Below are 20,419 nucleotides of genomic sequence, written 5' to 3'. Positions count from 1 at the left end.
TACTTTAAATAGTGGGATTCTCAGAGCACAAAGCTAAGTAATTTTATCTGTTTTAAAAAATTAAAGACAGGCTTGAAAAATAAATAAAAAGCTACCAGATTTTTTTTAATGTAAAAAAAAGGACTCCTAGAAATGAAAGATAAAATTGTAACTCAAAACTCAGTGTACCATTTTAACATGTTTGAAATTGATGAAGAAAGTATTAGTAAACCTGAAAGTAGAATTGAAGAAAATGATCTAAGATGTAACCCCCAAAACACAGAGATGAAAGTTTAAAAAATAAATTGAGTCATTGAGACTAAAGTAAGAATGTTTAACATATATCTAATGAGAGCTCCATAAAGTGAGGAGAAAGACAACGAAATTCCCCCAAATGATGAAAGACATCAATCCACAGATTCAAGAATCACAAGGAAAACCATGCAAAATAAATAAAATGAAATCCAGACTTAGATAAGTCACTGTAAAACTGCTGAACACTAAAGATAAAAAGATCTTTAAATCAACTCCCCTCCAAAGATATTATGACTCTCAAATGAGCAATAACTAGGCTGCTGGTGATTTTCCAATAGCACCAATGCATGACCAAAGACACTAAAATGATATTGTCTGAGAGGTGAAAAAAAATAATAACTGCCAACCCAGAATTTTATACATAGTCAAACTATTTTTCAAGAGTTAATAAATGTATAAACAGTTTCAGAAACAAAAAGAGTTGGTCAACACCATATCCTTACTGAATAAAGATTTAAAGTATTTATTCTAAGCAAAAGTGAACTGATTTCCCATGGAAATCTCAACATGGAAAAAAAACCTGAAGAAAATAGGCAAAAATTTGAATAAAGCTAATCCAATATTGGCTAATCAAGCATTAACAATACTACTGATCAAGTTTTAAAAGGATAGAATTATTACATTATGAGATAGGGAGGGCTAATTAGAATTACAGTACCTTAGTCTATGCCACAAGACCCACTCAGATTAGGTCCCAAAATGGCACAGATCCAGAATATTTAGCTTGTTGTAAAATTTAGAATACAATCAGTCCTAGAAAAAAAATACATCTTTCACATTACTCAAAAATTGGCATCTCAACTGTAAGGGAAACTGACAGACAAGTTCAGAACTACTTATTTAAACCAAATGGCAGATTTAGCTCTGAAGGATAATGGCTTGTTAGTCCTCTTGGTGCATCACATAGACTTTTTAAAAGCTGTGTTCCCTTGAACATCATCTTATGGCAGGTAGGTAAATTTCTGTCAGTTTTCTTGGGATGGATAGAGGTGCTCACACTATCATCTGGCAATAAAAGTGAGGGAACTAGCCTTGTGTACCAAAGAAAACCTGAAATCTCATCACTACATTTTGTTTTATTTATCCAAAATATTCCTATTTTTTTAAATTACTGAGTAATAAATTATGGACTTCCTAATACTTTTTTTTCATCTGCTTACTTCTCTTTCATAATAGTGGAGAAAGCCCAATTGGCTTACATAATAGGTTATGTATTGGGACATTAGTTTCTAGGCAAGGGGGAGCCACTGAAGCTTTTTGAACAAGGGTGTAATGTAATTAGAGTTAGGATTTTAAAAAATTATTCTGAAAATGATCCACATTTTATTTGATAAGGGTATAAACCACTTAGCCATTGAAGTTGAAAAGCAAACCCAAAAGGAGGATGGACTAAATCTATTGATTGCACTTCTGCTTTGTAACCTTTGTGCATGTGTGTGCATATGCACACACACACATATGTCAAGACAACATATTTAAATAAAAATATTGTTATCAAGAATATTTATCAATAAATTCTGCTGGTTAAATTGTGTTACTCCTCTGACTTCTTGTTACTTTCAATAGGAATCTATGATAAAGAAGAGTCTTTTATTTTACATTGAGTCATTTAGTCAGTTTTTTTCTAATGTATATTATTAAATTTATTTATCTAGATATAAAAGTCACAAAATCTAAGTACACAGATTCTGTAAAATATGCAAATCTGTGGTAAAACCAAAGCTTTACAACTTAATATAAAATTTTGAAAAAGAAAATAACTATTATTTGAAATAAAGCATCATGAAACAAGAAACATTTTTTAGCAATTTTTCAATAAATTTAAAGACTGACCTTATGCATACTGTTTTTTCAAAAGAAAACTATTGGGCTTCCCTGGTAGCGCAGTGGTGGAGAGTCCCCCTGCTGATGCAGGGGACACGGGTTCGTGCCCCGGTCCGGGAAGATCCCACATGCCGCGGAGCGGCTAGGCCCGTGAGCCATGGCCGCTGAGCCTGTGCGTCCAGAGCCTGTGCTCTGCAACGGGAGAGGCCACAACAGTGAGAGGCCCGCGTACCGCCAAAAAAAAAAGAAAACTATCAAAAAATATAGCCTACTATTCACAGTTTGATTAATCTGAAACGTGTACTTCCGACTGAGAGATACAATTGTAAACAACAGCCTGCACGAACGAAGGACAGAAAAACTGACTGAGGAGGTACGACAGAATTGAGTGTACCTTTGGAAACTAGAGCTGTAATCCAGTTTGTAAGAAAGTAAAGAATGGAAGTATTGGCCTAAACTCCACTGAATCACAGAAAACTAACACAATACAACACAAGTGACATCCTTTTTTCAAAAAGGCACAAGGTTCATTGAGTTGGGTGATTCAATTACCCTCTCAACCTGGAAAGAACCCCCCTCCTGATTTGAAGTCCACTGGCAGAGCAATGTGGGACAGCCTACATTGTACACAGCTGGTAAATAGCTAAAAAGCTGCAGGCTTTAAAGTACAAGAATCTCTGACCTTTCATGATTGGTGCAATGATTCTTCAACAAAATACTACTTACAACAGAGTTCCTTAAAAGTCTGCAAAAGATTACATTTTCAATTAAATACCTCCAAATATCTTCTCTTCATACGGAAATCTGTTTAAATAAATACCGAAGTGCAATGTTTCATCAGGTAGTAAAGAATTAATGAAACAACATTTTTTCCTAAAATAGAAATGATTTTAATCTTGTTTAGACACTTTATAAACTTTTCAAAGAATATCATTATTCCCATTTTGTCTTTTTTTAATAAACTTTTGTAGACCTTAAATGAATGTGCTATACACTAATTAGAATCACAAAATCACTATTGAATTATAGAATATATAAGGAAAATTTAGCTAGCATGGATCATAATTCTAGTATCTCCTCATGCATGAAGCCAAGAGTGCTACTACCTTAGATATAATTTTAGCCAAAACACTTTCTACTTCAAAATTTGGACATTTTGTTTTACTCCTTTTCTCATGAGGTTATTAAATAAATGAGATTTCATGCACACATTTCACATAAATTATTCATTCTCACATACAAGACAGAGATCCTGTGATGATAAATGTTTGGGATACTACAAAGTTAGTATCCCTTTTCAGATTTCATCTTATTTACAAAACAAACATAAATCATTGATGATTTCCTACTATCTACAGAATTAAGTCTCAAATATTGAGCATAGAATTAAAATATTTTCACGACCTAATCCCAACCTAATTGTCTGGTCTCTTTCCCATCACTCTTGTTCATGTAATCTAGGCTTCATTTTAGCTACACTGAATTTATTATATTTCTCCAAATATGCCGTGTATACACCCATATTCCTGCTTTTTCATATGCTGAATACTCTTCCTGAACTGCATGGATTGCAGCACTAACCATATTGAATTATGGCTAGGTTTTTGTGTTGCTTTGTTTTTTAATGTATCTGGCTTTGCTTACAGATTACGAATTTCCAAAAGGCAAGGTCATAGCAGGGACCCTTTCTTACCCAGTACCTGTCACTGTGTTTGGTACATAGTAGGTGTTCAATGAATAACACCGGCTACAAAAAAAGTAATCACTTGTATAGTATTTACCATATTGAATGAATAGGGAAGTTAATAATTCCACATCAACAAAATATTTGTTGAATAATTACCATATTAGAGATTTTTTTCACATACAAATATTATTTACTTTATACCATAATCCTGTAAGACAGATGCTATCTTTCTTTCATAAATGAAGGTAAATAAGTAATTTTCCCTGGGTTCACAAGCGTTCAATCTAAAAATTCAACCTGGACTTCAAATCCTAAAAAAACTGACCATGTAGATTAATACCATGTCCTATACCTAAGTAATAACCTCTAAATCTTTGAAATCCTGAAGCTATATAAATTTATAATTTTTCTCCTACAATATTTTTTAAATCATTGACATATTGAGAAATGATCTTTATATATTAAAAGGTACCTGGTAGTTGAAGGGGCACTTTACTGGATTTTTGCAGCATTTTAGAACATAAGTTTTAAACCCTGTGAAAGGAAGGATTCGCTACATCCTTATGAGAAGATTACTTCAGCTTTTGCTCAGTTAAAAGATAAGATACTTGGCTAAGAGCTTGTAATGCTCCTTTCACAAACAAAAGATACTATTAATTAATTATTCAATCAATAAACCATTCTCTTAGTGAATAAAAATTAGGCTTAGCCTTACATTGACTTAAAAAAAAAAAAAAACTGAAAGATCAAAATTCCTTTTTTTTCTACTCATGCCCATAAAAGTCTGTTTTCTATTTTTTAATTGTTGGGGGGTTTTTGGTTACAACTCTATCAGTCTCTATGAATTATTCCAAATCTTAAACAAATTCCCTTGATTTGTTTCAGTGTGCCAGAGTTAATACCAAAGCACATTTTAAAACAAAGATACGGACTTCCCTGGGGGCGCAGTGGTTGAGAGTCCGCCTGCCGATGCAGGGGACACGGGTTCGTGCCCCGGTCCGGGAAGATCCCACATGCCGCGGAGCGGTTAGGCCCGTGAGCCATGGCCGCTGAGCCTGTGCGTCCAGAGCCTGTGCTCCGCAATGGGAGAGGCCACAACAGTGAGAGGCCCACGTACCGCAAAAAACAAAAACACAAAGATACTTCACAAATTTGAATGTGTTCAGATAATCAATGACATTCCTATCTATAAGCATTTAGCAAGCCTAAGCTAGAGTAAATCAATTCAGTGAATGCTTTGTATTAAAAAATGACTAATTTCAACACGAACTAATTTTTAAGACAATAAACAGTGAATACGCATTTCACAATAATCATATCACAAACTGGGAGAGACTACTTAATAAAATGTGCCACATTTTCACAGGCCTATAGAAATCATATTTTTAATACTTTAACCCAATTTACTAAGACAAGCTTTATGCTTTAATCATGGTCATAATAGATAGAGAACAAGAGCAAAGGCTGTTATTAATTTTCATTTGCAGAACTGAATCCAAATTTACCTTGTTTGAGATACTTGTGATGAACGATTTAATATCTAGATTAGTTGGACAGCTCTTCTGACAGGGGGCATCTGCACATTTCAGGCATCTAGGGAATAAAATAACTGAATTAAAGAAACTATAAAGTAAGTGAGATAATATTCTATATATTCTCTACCCTATACCCATTCAGAGTTAATGTCTATTAAGAACAAATAAAATTGTACTATTTTTAGATACAAAAATTTTTTAAGCAATAAACAGAGTACTTGTGTTTCACTTTTGTGAAACTTGTGTTTCACTTGTGTTTCACAAACACTTTTGTGTTTCACCTCCTAAGGTGTATGAAATGGCACCACTGAGGCTAATAACTGCCCTTTCTCTTGGTGTTCCTCCTAGAGTTTAAGAAGATCATACTTATTTAAGATACATCATTCATCCATCCATTTACTAAATCAGTCTTACTTGGATCCCTCATGACACTGATAATGCTTAGAGAATGGAGTCTTTTATGATAAAAGTTTTGTATGCCTTTTACACCACAATTATACAAACACAAAGGTAAAGTCTCTCTTTTTACCACGTGTAAATTCCTTTCTTCCTCCATTCATCCCTCCCACTTTTCCACCCACCTCTCCTCCCAGCCTTCTTCTTCCCCTGCCATCATCCCTCCCTCCCTCCCTCCCTCCCTCCTCCAATTTTCTGATGTCTTTTAACCTACGCATTATTCACATGGCAATTGGGCTTTGCAGTAGATGCCTCAGTGCATAGACCAGATCTACCCCCTTTCAGACTGAAGCATTTATTCCTCCAGCTGCTGTGCCCTCACGTGAAGAGAACAGGCTGAACCAAGGTCATGCCCCCTTTCTAGCTGCTGCCAGTTTCCAATCACAGGTCAGTGAGGGGAGGTAGAGACCCAGTCTCCTTGCCCCCACTTGGGGAATAGGTCTGCAGGGATCTACTGCAGCCTTTATTGTAGCTATGTCTGTCCAATCCTGATTCCTTCACTCTTGTTACAGGTGTGGATCTTCTAATAAACTTCCCACATACTAATCTCATATCAGAATCTGCTTTCTGCAGAAATGACCAGAGACATGTTCAAACTTCAGTGTTCCTAAGAACCACCTGGGAAGCTTGATAAATGTCATAATTTCCACAGAGAAGCCCCTCCTGAGTTTGAGTTATTGGCCTGGGAATCTGCATTTTGGAAAACCCCTTTAAGGTGATTCTGATAAACATGGTTGGAGCCACACAGTTAGAATCACAGTTCTATAATTACTACCTTAGTACTGAAACCACTGGTTAGAATGGTCTTTAATTTGTACATTCATATACGTATTTGTGTATTCATTTGATAAATATTTAATGAGCCCTTGTTACATGGCAGAACCTGGGATACGAGGTTATAAGAGTGATGAACAAGACCACCATGGTCCTGCTCTCATGGAACTTGCAGTTTGGAGGAAGTTCAGACATATAAAAGGTACTTGTAGTAGTCAGTGTGGTCAATGTGAATTTGGGTAAAAACAGCATGCTAAGGGAGCATATAAGAAGAACAGTAGTCCTGGAGGGAGAGAGTCAGGCAAAGCTTATTGGGAACAATAACACTTAAAGGGATGATTGAAGAATGAGTGGACATTAGGGAAGCAAATGAAGGTGGGATTTGGAGTGCAGGGTCACTCAAGAAAATGACAAAGGATAAAAACAGTACGTGCCAAGGCCTGGAGAGAAAAAACATGAGAGGGTAGGTGAACTAATGGAATCTGGTATGGCATAAAGTGAAAGTGTGATTAGTGAAAAATTAAGCTGGTGATCTGAAATTTAACATATACCATTGTCACATCTGTCAGAAGACGAGAATTCTCTGAGAATTTCACTGAGAATGAGTCCCACGTTGCTCAGTGACAAAGGTCACTAGCTGGCTCATTTTCTATCCACTTCCATGTGTAAAGACGTTGGTTCATTTCCTTTAAGAAAACAATACCGGTCTCCTTGTCATTCTTTTATAAGTCAGAGAGTCCTCTTCATTGTCTGAACCAATTTCTCAGTACCTAATTAATATCTTGTTTTTAAATCTGATCTCTTCTCTCTGGTTTGTGCCCTTAGCCTTCTCTCTAAATTAAATTTTACACAATGAGTACCTAAGGCTTTTCATAATCAATTGTCCTCTCTGAAATGCAGTCATTAAACCTCTCCCCTATCATTTCACTAAATGCCATTGTTAGATTCACATTTATAATTTAGTTGAATTCCTATCTTCTTATACTTATGGGTTTTTTTTTCCCTAAAACACTGTCACTGAGTTTAAAAAGAATTTCTTGGAAGTATGATCAGTAGGACACCAATCCAAAAAGAAAACAAAGCATGGTTTATTTGGTCCTTGATGTTGAAACGACGTGATACTTATATGTGTTATCTTCACATGGATAAATATGTTGTACATTAACAGTGGTTTGAAAGGATTTCCTATTATGTGGTAAAATAAAATAGCTAAAATAAAAATAGCTATAAAATAATATGCAATCTTAAATGTCTTCTAATTTGTAAAAAAGTCATTTTGACAATTTTTTAAATATCTGCCACTCCATAAGAATAAAGCAACAGAAATACTTGTTATGATAGATAAAGATATAGATAAATAGACAGAGGATTCTGGTTATCCCTAATGAAGCCACAAGCTTTCGGCTTTTCATTTTTTTAACACGCAACTTGAATAATAAGGCAATTAAAAAATAAAGTTATAATGTCAGCAGGTATGAATGAGCCAAATTAATTCAAAGTGTATTTTTCTGTTCTTCCAGAGAAATCTTATATTCAACATAAACAGATTCACTTAACAGCACTGACAATACAAGGAGTTTTAGTTGTGGTTATTAAGCCTCTTTACCAAATAATTCTCCTTTTATTATTGAGCTAGTTCACAAATAACAGCTGTTGGAAATGTCAAATGTTAATGAGGCAGGGCAATGGAAACCTGAATTGTAGCATTCTTTTTTTCTTTGGTGCCATGAATATGCCAGAATGGGCAGACTCTGATAATAATACCATCTTGCAATTCTCTAAGCGCTCTGTAGACTAAAGTGCATCAGGCTGCCATTAATCCCACTTATCACTCTGACAGCTCAGTAATTACACTACTGCTATAGCCAGGTAGTCCTAATAAAATATCAACCACTGCAGTGGAATGCATACTGGGGAGATGTTTTATTAAACTTGGGGGGGATTGATCATCAAGTGACATTAGTGTTGACCTATTTTTCTATTTGACAATAAATTATCCTTTGACCATGCCATAATAGATATTACAGAGTGCATTTACTGTACCAAATCAGAAAGGTACTGCATTACAATGATGTAGGCAAATGGTGTAAATAAAATAGCAGAAATGCATGTCAGAATGTATTACCTAAATTGCTTTAAATGACTGATACCATGAAAAATCACAGACACAGTACTTAGGGGAATATGTCAACAATTATTGTAAACCACAGTCCTACATAAATTTTTCATTAGAAGTAACATTTAAATTACACTTTTTTTTATCCTCAGTCATTTAATTCCCCTTTTATGTTTCAAAGTAACTCTTTTATAGTGCAGTTTATTTTAAAATGCATTGTAAGAGGCAAAAGTTAACACAGATAAACATTTATGTAATATTTTAATCCCCAAATAATTACATTTATACTGAGTATGTTAAATTATTTTTAAAGCAATAAAAAGTCTTAATTTTTTACCAATGATGAACTTTTTTCATTTTTATATTTAATAGAGAGGACAACTACAGATTTCATTAAAAGCAAAATATACAATCTTTAGTAATGTTAATCCTTCATGATTCAACATCACCATAAAAAATGTATGAAAACTTTAGTACCGCTACTTAAAGGACAAAAACTATTAAAGATATATTTATCCAGGAACTTTCTCTAGGGAAAGAGAGCTATGATTCCTCTCCCCAAATATCAGTGAGGCTGGACAGTTTTTTTTTTTGCGGTACGCGGGCCTCTCACTGCTGTGGCCTCTCCCGTTGCGGAGCACAGGCTCTGGACGCGCAGGCTCAGCGGCCATGGCTCACGGGCCCAGCTACTCCGTGGCATGTGGGATCTTCCCGGACTGGGGCACGAACCCACGTCCCCCGCATCGGCAAGTGGACTTTCAACCACTGCACCACCAGGGAATCCCAGAGGCTGGCCTGTTTTACTCCACAGTATGACACCAAAAAACATTATAGTGAGCAATGAACTAAAGCATTTCATTCTTCACACATCTGAGAACAGATGCCTGCTTCTTTTATTGTTAAGCATACATAGCAGTTGGAATAGTAACATATGCTTGTTGAAGAATTTTCTAATCCATGAGTTTAAATAATAATTAATTTCTTTCTCAGTTTAAAAAAATCACACAAATCTGTTTGAAAGACTTGAAAACTCACATTACATTGTCTTTGGGTTTTTTGCTAGACTTTGGTTCAATCAAGTCAGCACTGTTTCATCAGGTTATGTATTATCTATGTTAGCTTATATAATCAAACTGGGCAAGTCAGTATTTACATTAAAAAATTTAAATATTTTCTTAATATTCATGTTTTATTTCCTCAGATCTTTGATATTCAGTACCTTTATTTGGAAAGGTCTAACTACTTCAGGTGTAGCAGTGGGTACAGGATCTAACTTCTCCACCCTATTATAACCAGTGTAAGCAAATATATAGTCTAATATCCTTCCCCAACTTGGCAACATTTCTACTGAAACTGGGCAGAATGGAGTATCGGATTGAATGGAAGGTGTGTGAATCAAGAAATGGAGGTTAGAAGTGTCATACATATATCTGAGTTCCACAGCTTACATCACTTGCACCCAGATTCTGTCATAATAAAAGGACCCAAGAAAGCTGGTTGGCATCTTTAAAGTATGATGAGACTATTACAATAACTGAATTTTTTTTTTTTTTTTTTTTTTTGCGATATGCCGGCCTCCACTCCTGTGGCGTCTCCCGTCGCGGAGCACAGGCTCCGGACGCGCAGGCTCAGCGGCCATGGCTCACGGGCCCAGCCGCTCCGCGGCATGTGGGATCTTCCCGGACCAGGGCACGAACCCACGTCCCCTGCATCGGCAGGCGGACTCTCAACCACTGTGCCACCAGGAAAGCCCTAACTGAATCTTTTTATCCTGTGCACCATTCTGCCTTTTAACCCCACCAACGATGTTCATGTTTTAAGGCTTTTAATATTTATTTGATTTTATAGGTTAACAACAAAACAATTTTTAAGTAAAGATATTTATCCACTAGAAATTTCCATTCACATGTGGGTGCTCCAAGACAGTTCAAAAGAAGGAAAATTTAGGGCTTCCCTGGTGGCGCAGTGTTTTAGAGTCCGCCTGCCGATGCAGGGGACACGGGTTTGTGCCCCGGTCCGGGAGGATCCCACATGCAGCAGAGCGGCTGGGCCCGTGAGCCATGGCCGCTGAGCCTGTGTGTCCGGAGCCTGTGCTCCGCAACGGGAGACGCCACAACAGTGAGAGGCCCGCGTACCGAAAAAAAAAAAAAAAGAAGCAAAATTTAGAACAGTACACAATTCACACAATCAATGCTCAAAACATTTTGTTGGATGATCATGAATCTAGGAATATAACATAGTTAAAAACTTTTCTACAATATTTCTATAGTCTGTGTCAGAAAATTGTTTTGTCTCAAATACTAATAGCTAAAAATGTGCATTTTACACTTTTTGCATATTTTGAGTTAAATGAAGGAACTTAAAGTTAAAAATAATACTCATTTTTGATCTTCATATATAACAGCTTCTTAAAAATTAATAAGATCACTTTTATCTCCACTTCATAGATGAGAATATTGAGCCTCTGTAAATCTCCCAGAAGCATAATGAAACCAGTGGCCAAGGCAGCTAAAGGAACTACTGGAACATATTTACCATCTTACACCCATCTAGCCCATTCAGGTATGAAGGCAACTCAAAATTTTAAAAGGTGATGTTTTACTGACCTCCTCTCTTGACAACACTAGTGCCTCCTTCCCAGAGTAATTTGAAGACTGAGAAAAAAGCAGTTGAGAAGTCACAGCTAGAAAAAGGCTATAGTATCCTCTCTCCTAGAGTCCAATTTTAGTTTAAGAAAAAGAAAAAAAAAAAGTGGAAGGTAGTCTTAACCATCTCCTTAAGAGGCTTCTCAAGTCAAGATGAAAACATTAGAGTTTTATGATATTACACAGTTTCGAAGGCTAATTCAATTACAGCTTTAAATGGCTTTAGCTGTAGCCACTTCTATTGGAAAGATACTTTTTGAGCATAGTCTTATTTTTGAAAAAACTGTGTGTGCTACAGAAACCTCAACAGCCTAAGAAGCCATAAATTTGCATACATCTTGTCCTACAAGCAAATAAAACACTTCCATAAGACTTTAGTATATATTACCTCCTGAAATTTTTTAAACAAATATATCGTCCTATTTTACTACACAAAGATAGTATCATCATGAGTATCTGAAGAATGCTGCTCTTAAACTTAGATTTTTCTCTTTCTTATGAGAGCCAATGGGACTTTAAGTTTTTGTTGTACAGAGGTGGAACAAGAAGAATGTGATGGAATCTGTATATATTATAAACTGCAAGAAGTCGTTGAAAGAAAATAAACACACATCATGCATATATGCATAAGACAGAAATAATTAGGTATGAAAAGAGAACCAAGTATGATTAAAGGAAGTGGGGTCAGTCCTTAAGGCTTTCAGAATCTACTGGGGCTTTAAGATACTAGAAATAGCAGTTTTAAATAATAAGCCAAGATTTAAATACCAATACCAAAATCTAAAGAAAATAGGTTTATTTGCCAAATGTAGGTTACAGCAGTGAAGGAAGAGTGCCCCCATTTCCAATTTCTCTCTACTATAAATTTATTTGAAGGGTACAAGATCATGACTTACAAATTGAATTGCTGAAATGGAATAAAAAATGTTATTATATTGTAACTATTACAAGTAATTGGGAACTTCCCTGGTGGTCGAGGGGTTAAGACTCTGTGATCCCAATGCAGAGGGCACGGGTTCAATCCCCAGTCAGCGAACTAAAATGCCACATGGCGCAGCCAAAAAAAAAGAAGTAAGTATTACACATTCACAAATTTTAAAAACATGTCAGTAACACAGAAACACTTAAGGTCAATGAATACAGAACAAATCAAAGTATTTATTAAATGTTTTTTTCTGCCAAGTAGATATCTAGGCCCTAAAACCTATGATATAATTTTATCCCTGTCATTTGCAGCTACAACAGAGGTATACTATGATCAAGAAAACCAGAGATACTAATAGATAAAAGTCCTGCTTTATGTCCTGGAGGGATGGTCCGCTTGGCAACACTCGTAGGAAAACTTTTTTTTTTTTTTTGCGGTACGCGGGCCTCTCACTGTTGTGGCCTCTCCCGTTGCGGAGCACAGGCTCTGGACGCACAGGCCCAGCGGCCATGGCTCACAGGCCCAGCCACTCCACGGCACGTGGGATCCTCCCGGACCGGGGCACGAACCCGTGTCCCCTGCATCGGCAGGCGGACTCTCAACCACTGCGCCACCAGGGAAGCCCAGGAAACCATTTTTTATCCACCTTAAAGATGGCGGGGATTGAAAGTATTTAAAGGGATTGAAGAAGATGGCCAGATTCAAGAAGATAAAGAGATTCCTCTCTCTTGCAGTAATGAGAGGGTGATAAGCCATGTAGCTGGATAGGGTTACTTGTGAGACTTGGTTATACTAAATATAGGCAGCATAAACAAGCCAGATTATACATAGCATATAGGTATGATATACAGAGCGTGTGTGTGCACACACCCAGACTTACGTGTACACTAATATTAATTACTAAGTGCTCAAATGTGCTTGCTTGTCCAAAGCCTTTAAATGTATTACCTCAGAAAGCATAGCATAGAGGTTAAGAGAACACGCTCTGGATCTTGATTGCCCATATTTAATTCTTGACTTCACTATACTGGTGTTAAGACTTCAGGCAAATGACCTAACCTCTCTGGGGATCAGTTTTCTCATATGCAAATGGAGGTAATAATTTGTACTTCAGAGGTTTGTTGTGAGAATGTTTAAATATTATACACTTACACCAAATAGTATGTACTTCTTTAGTTACTTAACAGGCATTCTCTATAACTCTCAAAATGCTCTGAAAAGTTATGCATTGCTTTCTCTCCTTTAATGTGAAAGGGGTCAGTGAAGAGTCACAGTATAATGTTTTACAGTTATTTACATACATTAAACGTAGTGGATATCTGACAAACATAAATATGTGCTTTAAATCTTCATTTTCTCCTTATGGGATTTCAGAAGAAGGAAAAAGTATTTCTACTTCAGGAAAATCAGAGAAGCCTTCTCAAACAAAGATACTTATGCTGGAGACTGAAGAACAAGTAGGATTTTACTATGGACCAATGAGTCTACTAGAGCTTGATACTGACAGCAAGTTATGGATGCATATGTGGTTTCTCCGTATTCCACACAGCAGCTACTACACCATGTACATTTTACCTGCCCAATAATATAGGAGGAATGAACGAATAAAAGGAATGAGAGGAAAAGAAATTCTGTTGCCTAATGTAATTCATTAAAAAAAAAAAGATTATGGGTTCATCCAGGGCAGAGACTACATAACCCATCTTTGGTTCTCAGTATTACTCACAAATGTTTATGGAAAATTCCTGTCAGTGCACTTCTTCAGGAATTAAACTGCTAAAATACATGTCAATCTCATTAGTGACCCAAAGTCATTTATACAGAATCCTTTCCTCATGAGGTTTCTGGTTGTTTCTTCATGCTAATAGTATGAGGCAAACATATTCTTCTCCCAAAAATCAGTTAAATTAAAGATGATAGGTTGGGCAACTCAGTATACTGTGAAGTTTGTGCTTTTGAAAAATGGATATATCCTAACTAAAAATGTAAACTGATCTTTATTATGGATGTATAGTTGAGTAAGTAACTAACAAAAGCAATTAGCAAACATGAGAATCCATGCGATGAAAGAGGCTTTCCTTCATTCCTGCTCCACACGTTATCTCCTAGTTCTTCTGTATTTTCAATGCCTGTATAAGGCATATTTCTCCCTTCCCCTTTTCAACTGCTGCCACCTGGTGAGATGGTGACAAAGTATTTCTTACCCTTCAGGGTAGGGTAGCACTTTGCCCTGACAAAATATGCTATCTATGCACAAATAAAATATGTCCTTAGGTAACTGTTTGCAAATAAGAAAATACCTATATTTTACATACCATTTTAATTTGAATACATTTATATACATGTGACGACATACATCCATAATAAAGATCAGTTACACGTTTAGTTAGCATGTAGTCGTTTTCAAAAACCCAAGATTCACAATACATTTTATAGTCTAGCCTACCATTTTTAACTACAACAAGCCATATGTAATTATTTTTCAAACCAGTATATTGCTGCTCAGCACAATTGTGGTTCCCCTCACATTCTAGACATCTGTTACATGATGCTCAATACACTTTTGATCCTTTACAGACCTTAGGGAGAACTAGGTGACAGTACTGACAGTTTTTATTATAGCTTTCCTACTACTCAATAATCTTGTTTCACCTGGACTGTTTCCCCAGTAGTGTCATAAACTCTTTGATTTATACTGAGAATCCTTCCAGGCTTCTTAGAAAGAAGAAATTATTTTTCGTAGCATGTCCATATGCTGTGCAAATTATATTTTCAAACTTTGGAACACCTGTTGTATGTTTATCTTAATGCCAATGAAGCCCCTTTAGGAAGGGCAACCCAAAAAGGTAATTTATATTAGTCATAGATGCTCTAAAAGCAAAATTTTCAGCAAATGGCAAAACTGAAAAAGCTTTATATTTTATGACTTTTATCAGGCAATTTCAGAAAAAATATAATAATAATAGTAATATTGACAGATCTTTGATTTCTAATAAACATGTAAAAGAGAAACAAAGTCAAAAGTTTAATCTATAAATAAAATACAACTCCTAGATATGTGGGATATATTGATCATGAAAAAAAAGAACATTTGTGTAAATATGTAAACCTACTTAAGTGCATGGAGACTAAGATTTAGGATAGATTTTACTTTTTACAATGTTATATTATTTGAATTTTTTGCAATGTGTAAATAAAACATGTAATATAAAAAAATTAAAAAAAGACTTAGATGTTGTTTGGCAACTAAAATCACATTATCTTGTGTAATTTTCATTTTGGTCATTTGAATTGACAAGGCCAAAGCCAACCTACGATGCTCCCATATCCTCTTTAAATTTTACAAGGGGCTAGTTGAAGGTTTTAATAGGAAGACCACAATGAAGTATACTTCTGAGTAGCTGGTGGTTCACAAAGCTAACAGAACAAAGGGTCAGGTCTGGCCAAAAAAAAAAAAATGAGTGAGTGACCGCACAAGTGCTGGAGGGAGTCATTAATTAAGTTAAAACAACATCTGAATAAAATACTTGGCCTTAAAATTATAAGACAGTATTTGCCAATAATAGTATTTAAATTTATCCAAATCTCAGCTATCTAAGTGCAGCAGGAATGTAGGAATACATTTATTAAAAAGCCACCATGTTCTAAGTTCTGTGCCGGCGAAGGAGAGAATTTACTGAAACTTACTTGGAAGACGTTGACTCAAAAATATACTGGACTTACTTCATGTAAAAGAGATTTTTGTTCAGTTTTTTTTTTTTCTTTTTAAGTGCAACAGTGATTGCAATACTTTAGGTGCTGAAAGAACAGATTTGGAGAGCAAATGCCATATCTGAATTTTCTTCCTGTTGGAACTAGTATTCAGTTTCAAGTGTGGAGCCCACACAAATTTATCTGAAAGTTTTACTTCATAAAAATAATGTCACTCCTCCTTTTTTAAAAGTAAAAGTTTTTAAACACACTTTAAATTAAATTTAAATATTCATTCCTTTTACTTAGTTAAATCTATGTTGATTACCCCAAGTAAAAGAAAACTGTATTCAGCACAAATTTTTTCAAGTGTTTTACACAATCCTGGTGATCTTTTTAAAAACCCGTATCCGATCATGACATTCTCCTGTGTAAAGGGAGAACTGGCATATAATGACCTTTGAACTTGGCCCCTGTCTATTGCACTCCTCCAGCTCCAGCTGCAACACCTGCCCCACTCTAGAACTCTGCAGTTCTGTGAACAGGTCAAGTCATTTTTCAGCCTCTATCTATTCCAACAGGCTCCTCCCTTGCCTGAAGAGCCGCACTTCAAACCTGCTGCAGAATTCATCTCAGCTGTCTCTCATGAAGCCCCCTGGTTCTTACCATTCTGATCTCCCAGAGCACCCTGTGGATTTCTTTATCAAAGTAATTAACACATTGGACTATAACAGTTGATTTTCTGGTTTCTCTACTATTTCCTCCTCCAGTGAGAAAATGGTTGGGTCCCTTGTCTTTGTTGTTGGTCTGCTTGAAAATAGATTCATTTTAAATTAGCTGAAAAAGACAACCAGAACTTTGGGTATATGCCAGTTATTGTTTTTAATGTTTGGGAAAAATTATTTTATTTTAATAATTGACTTTCAAACTTCTGTAAATAACATACACTTACAGTGAAAAATATTTATATTTGGTTTAATTTATTTAATAAATACTTGTGTAGAAGTTGCTATATGCTAGTACTATTGTATGTGTTTTATAAATATTAACTCATTTAATCTTCATAACCACTCAGTGAGGTAGACATAAATATTAACTCACTATATCTTTATAAGAACCTGATAAGATAGATACTGTTGTTATTCTCATTTTAAAGATAGTAAGGCACAAAATTTTCTTCTCTGATTTAGGTGTGAAATATTTTATTGCTTATTTCTGTGATCCTGGTGATTATTAAGTTAATGGACATTTCCTAAAGTCCTGGGATTCCCAATTTTCTCTTCTACTTCATTCTAAAATCGTAATAGTGTATGGTGATGTCAGGGCTTGCCTCACAGGTTGTGAAAGCTGAATTCAGGACTATTATCCAGGTGTGACTTTCTCCAAAGTCCAGTCTGTAGGTATCATCATTTCATTTCTGCAGTATTTCTCATAATGATAGCCAGGAGCCCCAGAGAACTTGAGAAAGTTTCTGATATAGTATAAGAAAACCATATATGTTATAGTCATTATTATACAATATATGCCATATATGGCTGGCTTCAAATGCAATCTAACAAAATTCCTCATTTGCTTTACAAGGTACCCAGCAATAACACTTAGAGATCATGTTATTCTTTACAAAGCTTTTTCTTATATGTAAATTACCTACAGAAATCACTAAGATCAATCTTTTCAGTAGAAATACCAGATAGACAAAATAAAAGCAATTAGAAACATCCTACAGATACAACTATGAGTCAATATAGATAAACTAAAAATATATTCAACATCTGTAATCATGACCAGCCTAAAATAATGTCACTATAATTATAACATTTGGAACATTATATATTGTGGCAAAAAAATAATTAAGACCAAAATTGTTCTGTTAAAGATGTTGTCCAGACCACTATTACTTCCCACTAGGGTTTGTGTGAAGTGACTTAGACACTATTTCAGTACTTGGGAGTTTAATGCCTAAGAGTCAATGCTGACGTCACACATGAAGAATATGCAGAAATTTCAGGAAATTAATGAATATGAGAGAAAAACAGATAAGAATATAAATGTTTAAACTTAATTTAATTCATATCTTAAGGTGGACAAAGGTTTCAGGTAACAGCACTGCTTGGAAATGAACTAATGTTATGATGGTCTGATCATTATCAGAATATTTTGAAAAAAATTAGCCTAGAAGCCAAAGGACACAATGTTCAGAAATAACATCTTGAACATTGTCATCAAAACTAGCTGCCTACAGTTAAATATTATTTAAACTCTAAAAACAGCAAAATAAAAAGCTAAGGGCACATCATATATATTTTTATAAAACTGGAAAATTCCATTGACTACGCTTCTAGTGAAATGCATTATAATACTGACAGTGCTGTCACAGTTTGTCACAAGTACCATTAAATTTAAGAAATTTAAATGAAGAATTTGAGTGGAAGTAATAGAACTTATATATGTTTGTGGTCTATGGAATCTTAACATATCATATCCTTCGTTTTTTCATTCATTTCCTTCCTTCCCTTTTTTCTCAATCAACAGATCTCTATAGAGCACTTGTTACTTGCTGAGGATTACTGCTGCATTCTGGAGTAAACAAGATGAGAAAGCCTTGGGTTCTGCCCTCAAGAAGCTCACAGTGGAGAAGTCAGACAAATAAATACACATTCTCAAATGATGCGAAGGTGTGGCAATGGAAAGATGAGGGATGTACATACTTGCCCAATCTGTCCCCTCCTCTTTCTTAGTATAATGCTAAGGACACAATGAACAGATTTGTTTCTCTAGGATGTGTGTGTGTGTGTGTGTGTGTGTGTGTCTACGTGTGTATAGGTGTGTCCCTGTGGATAGGCCAAGTAATACAGGGCTTGAGGAAGATAGAAAAAGTGAGGAACTGGAAGTATTTGCTACTATCTACTGAAAGTAGCATAGAGCTCTCTGCCCAATTACTTTTAGATTCACCTCAATCACAAACACATCATCTCTTTCAAATGATCTCTCTTCTTTTACCCACACACCAGCCAGTAGGTACTCATCACAACACAATACCATAAGAGACAATATAGTTTGATGGATTCTGGACTTAAATCCAGCTCTATCACTTACTAGCTTTGTGATCTTAGAAAAGTTACTTAAATACTCTGTGCCCCCAGCTTCCTCATCTAACTTGCTAATTATAGGCTAGACACCATACAACTATAGGGAGGACTGCATAAATTAATACATGTAAAACGCTTAATGTCTGCCACATAATAAATGCTCAATGATGTAAATCACCGTTGTAAATCATTATTGCCTAGGAACAATGGAGAATGCAATGGAATAAATGAGCACTGTTTTTCCACAGCTAATGGGAAGCGCAATGTTACGATGAAACTGTAAAATAATGACTACCACACAGGTTACTGTGAAAACCAAGTAAGATAATTATGAAGAAGACCAACAACAATGTTGCCTAATAAATGATAAGTAGAAAACATTTAAAAGAATATCTTCCAAGCCACTTCAAGGGAGTTTGTGGAATACAGAAGTGAAGTGGTATCATACTGAATAAAAATAGAATGTGTAACCATGAAAGATTATATGAAATAAAATATGTAAGATGTGTTATGTGCATCCATAAGGTTTATAATGAAAACAGCAGCCACACCCCAAAGCCAAAAATAAACTGATCTCTACAGATACCCTACGAGCATGATGGGTCAAACTTAGAAATGACTTGGCAATCATTACCTCATTTCTCCAAATGAGCTCTTCTTTAGCTCACTATTAATAGTTTTAATGAGACTGTGTTAGTAACCAATTCTGTATTTGGGTAGTTAGTGTAGGCAAATTTATATGTTACCAATGAAAAGAGGTACTGGAGCCTAGGGTGGTGACAGTAGGCAGGGAGGCAAATGAATTTTGCGTTGTCAAGGGAAGCACCTCTGATAGAGTATAATTTTTTTGCCTCTTTTATTTCCCACATCTAGAATGGGTATTTTTCCAATACATGAACACATTTCATATGATGGAACACCTAAATTTTCTACTTTAAACAGAAAGAGAAGGAAGAGAAACTTATTTTCAAAAATATTTTTAGAGAATAATTTTTCTTATGTACTACCTTTTAATTCAAGCTGTGAAATGTCCCACCTATTCCCTTCTTGATATTTTTTTAAGGTGAACTTTTCAGAACAATCCCACGGAGAGGAAATTGCTTTACAAGCTAGGAAGATATGAATCTGTTCTCCCAGTAGAGTGAGTGCATAAATCCTTTTTTATTGAAGAGGTGTTGGTAAAGTTCTATATATAAGACGACAGTACAGTATTGATTTTGGTAATGCTGATACAAAAGCAATATTTTTATTTAAACATGCCATATTCTTTCCATTTTCCTGCCTTTGCTCTTACTTTTCCCTCAGTATAAAATGGATGACTCCTCACTCATATTCCTCGTCTGGCAAATTCTTGGGCATCCTTCAGGATGCAGAATAGGTATCA

The 20,419-nt window shown here is 35.5% G+C and overlaps 1 protein-coding gene across 2 annotated transcripts in view; it reads right to left on the bottom strand.

Annotated features, from left to right (window-relative positions):
• DPYD (dihydropyrimidine dehydrogenase) overlaps nucleotides 1-20,419 on the bottom strand; it is an 825,900-nt gene that overhangs the window by 628,499 nt on the left and 176,982 nt on the right. For both annotated transcript variants that reach the window (XM_089919140.1, XM_022553288.2), the window contains exon 4: nucleotides 5,311-5,398. In XM_089919140.1, the coding sequence (XP_089775266.1) occupies nucleotides 5,311-5,398 (88 nt within the window). The remainder of the gene's footprint in view (nucleotides 1-5,310; nucleotides 5,399-20,419) is intronic.

Source organism: Delphinapterus leucas, chromosome 1 (assembly GCF_059928025.1).
Source record: "Delphinapterus leucas isolate spDelLeu-1000000601 "Yukka" chromosome 1, BTC_Dleu_Yukka2, whole genome shotgun sequence".
Taxonomy (NCBI): domain Eukaryota; kingdom Metazoa; phylum Chordata; class Mammalia; order Artiodactyla; family Monodontidae; genus Delphinapterus; species Delphinapterus leucas.
The sequence above is the reverse complement of the archived record's forward strand: the minus strand, read 5'-3'. Positions and strand labels throughout refer to the sequence as shown.